Here is a 3,547-nt window from a genome sequence, read left to right as displayed (position 1 = left end):
GCCCCGTGACCCGCCAGCATCAAGCCTAGGCCCCGCCCCAGGCCCTCTCAGGCCCTACCGCCAGGCCCGCCCTCTGTGCATAGCCAGCACCGGGTCCAGGTCCCGCCCCGGTCCCGCCCCACGCCCCGCCCCACCACGCCCAGGCCCCGCCCCTCCTTACCACGCCCTCGGGGTCCACCAGCAGCAGATGTTTGGGCTGCCCCAGGTGCATGCCGGTCAGCACGTACTGCCCGGGGTTGGTGACGCTGTCACGAACAAGGAAGTCCCCATCGGCTCGAAGCAGTTTCTCTGCCGCCCGGCGGCTCATGCGGCCGTGGTACCAGGGCTCCTGCCGCAGCTGTTCCTCCGTGGGGGCGATGGGAGCCCGGCGGGTAGGGGGACTGGGCCACTGGTCCTCCAAGGGAGGGGGCGCCGCAGCTACCGAGAACTCATGGAGCTTCAGAGCATCCTCAAAGGGTCCTGCAAGGGGGATGACAGGAGTGCTGGGGAGGGCAGGGGCCGGGGCAGCAGTCTCCCGCTGGGACAAGGCCTAGTGGAAGGGAGGAGCTGAGACCTGGGATGGGCGCTGGGCTGAGGAACAGCTCCCATGGCTCACTGATCGAACAACACTGACACCCGCTGTGTATCAGCCCCTGCACGCAGCTCAGCCCCCTGCACGCAGTGTGCACGCTGATCTTGTACCCTGCCACTGTGCTCCACAGTCACATTGCCTCAGTTAATTGTTCAACATGTTCTCTCAGATTTTGTAAGTATACGCAAATAATGCAGCATTTCTTCCTTTCCAGTGTTTACACATATTTGTCTTTCTTGTCTTATTGCATTGGCCAGGACCTCCAGTACAGTGCTGCACACTGCTGGGGATAGTGGGCGTCTCTTTCTTGTTTCCATTTCTAACAGAAATGCTTTCAATGTTTTGGCCATTAACATTACACTTGCTGTGGGTTTCTCACAGATATTTATGGGGCACATGCCACTTCCCGTCTCTGTAAAATGGGGGCTTGAGGAAGGGGTTTGCTGGAAGCAGAAGGCGGAATCCTTCAGACACTCTGAGTGACACAGAACCCCGCCGTTGCCCTTACTCTCTGAGAGCTGTGTCTGATTTGGACATCTGAACGTTTGTTCAACTCTCCGTGATTGGAGTCCTTCCTCCCTGAACCTCCTCCCTCCAGCGGTTCAAGTGAGGCCGACCCAGGGTTCAGCTCCCATAAACATGTGACCAACTCTAGCCAATCAGCACATTCATTTCATCCTCCTGGCCAAGGATTGGTTCAGGGATGAGCACATGACCCAGGCTGAATCAGAGGCAACCCCAGGATTTTTAATGGAGACCGGCAAGAAGTGGCCTCTCTCAGCTGGGTTTGCTCAACTGGGGTCACTGGGCATCTCATCCCCTCGGGGGACAGCCTGCCTCAGAAGGAAGCTTACACCCTGAGCCCCTCTGAGAAATGGGGGCTATCTCCTCTCTTTACATGAGGCCACACTCTTGGGCCAGTGCCTGGTGCAGAGTTGTTGTTAGGTGCCTTCCAGTCAGTTCCAACTCCTAACGACCCCGTGTACAACAGCGCGCAACACTGCCCACTCCTGCACCATCCTCACGATCATTGCTATGTTTGAACACACTGTTGCAGCCACTGTGTCAATCCATTTCGCTGAGGGTCTGCCTCTTTTTCGCTGACCCTCTACCAAGCATGATGTCCTTCTCCAGGGACTGGTCCCTCCTGATAACATGTCCAAAGTACATGAGACAAAGTCTCGCCATTCTCACTTCTAAGGAACATTTCGGCTGTACTTCTTCCAAGACAAATTTGTTCGTTCTGGCAGTCCAATATTCTTTGCCAACACCGTAATTGAAAGGCATCAATTCTTTTTCGGTCTTCCTTATTCATTGTCCAGCTTTCACATGCATATGAGGTGACTGAAATACCATGGCTTGGGTTAGGTGCACCTTAGTCCTCAAAGGGACATCTTCGCTTTTTAATACTTGAGAGAAGTCTTTTGTAGTAGATTTGCCCAATGCAATATGTTGTTTGATTTCTTGACTCTGCTTCCATGAGTGTTGATTGTGGATCCAAGTAAAACGAAATCCTTGAAAACATCAATCTTTTCTCCGTTTATCACGATGTTGCTTATTCATCGGGTAGTGAGGATTTTTGTTTTCTTTTTGTTGAGGCGTAATCCATACTGAAGGCTGTAGTTTTTGATCTTCATCAGTAAGTACTTCAAGTCCTCCTCTTTGCTTTCAGCAAGCAAGGTTGTGTTATCTGCATATTGCAGGTTGTTAAGGAGTCTTCCATCAATCCTGATGCTGAGTTCTCCTTCCTACAGTCCAGCTTCTCAGATTATTTGCTCAGCATACAGACTGAGTAAGTACGGTGAAAGGATACAACCCTGAAGCACACACCTTTCCTGATTTTAAACCATACAGTATCCCGTTGTTCTGTTGGACTGCCTCTTGGTCTATGTACAGGTTCCACATGAGCACAACTAAGTGTTCTGGAATTACTATTCTTCACAATGTTATCCGTAATTTGTTATGATCCACACAGTACAATGCCTTTGCATAGTCAATAAAACACAGGTAAATGGCTTTCTGGTATTGTCTGCTTTCAGCCAAGATCCAGCTGACATCAGCAGTGGTATCCCTCGTTCCAAGGCCTCTTCTGAATCCGGCTTGAATTTCTGGCAGTTCCCTGTCGATGTACTGCTGCAACCACTTTTGAATTATCTTCAGCAAAATTTTACTTGCATGTAATATTAATGATATTGTTAGATAATTTCTGCATTCTGTTGGATCACCTCTCTTTGGAATGGGCACAAATATGGATCTCATCCAGTCTGTTATGGCTGGCCATGGAGCTGTCTTCCAAATTTCTTGGCATAGATGTGTGAGCACTTCCAGAGCTGCATCTGTTTATTGAAATATCTCAGTTGGTATTCTGTGAATTCCTGGGGCCCTGTTTTCCACCAATGCCTTGGACTTCCTTCCTTTAATATTATCAGTTCTTGATTATATGCTACCTCCTGAAATGGTGGAACGTGGACCACTTCGTTTTGGTACTGCTCTTTGGTGCACAGTGGGTGCTTGATAAATATTAATGCATGTTATTATGTTAATATGATCATATCATATTATCATGGTAGTATTAATTCTGCGTTGATATTGATACATATAATTGTCATGTTAATATTAGCTTATGTTACGGAAGAAACTATGATGTCAGATGGTGTAGAGATCGCGGTGTCTTGAGGGAGGGGGGTGACTCCTGGGCTAGCATGGAGCCAACACACCCACAGCAGAAGAGGGTGGAATTGATATTGCGGGAAATGAGGAGAGTAGTTTAGACCCTTCAAGTGAGGAAGGACAAGCCTCCTCCGTCAGACTGAGCCCTCCATCAGGCTAGGGTACTCCACAGGGAAAGGAGGAATGGGTTCTGCCATCAGACCAGTTAGTCACTCTGCCAAGGTGTGGACTAGGCCTCCCGCATCAGACTGAGTTCCCTCTGCAAGCAGGCCGTGCCTCCCCCATCAGACTGAGTTCCCTCTGCAA

General features: G+C 50.0%; 1 protein-coding gene across 1 annotated transcript in view; it reads right to left on the bottom strand.

The window, feature by feature from the left end:
* SHC2 (SHC adaptor protein 2) overlaps positions 1 to 3,547 on the bottom strand; it is a 33,477-nt gene that overhangs the window by 5,736 nt on the left and 24,194 nt on the right. Inside the window, exon 11 of the mRNA XM_004378536.1 lies at positions 161 to 459. Within this exon, the coding sequence (XP_004378593.1) occupies positions 161 to 459 (299 nt within the window). The remainder of the gene's footprint in view (positions 1 to 160; positions 460 to 3,547) is intronic.

This window comes from Trichechus manatus, unplaced genomic scaffold (genome assembly GCF_000243295.1).
Source record: "Trichechus manatus latirostris isolate Lorelei unplaced genomic scaffold, TriManLat1.0 scaffold00057, whole genome shotgun sequence".
In the NCBI taxonomy this organism is placed as follows: Eukaryota; Metazoa; Chordata; class Mammalia; order Sirenia; family Trichechidae; genus Trichechus; species Trichechus manatus.
The sequence above is the reverse complement of the archived record's forward strand: the minus strand, read 5'-3'. Positions and strand labels throughout refer to the sequence as shown.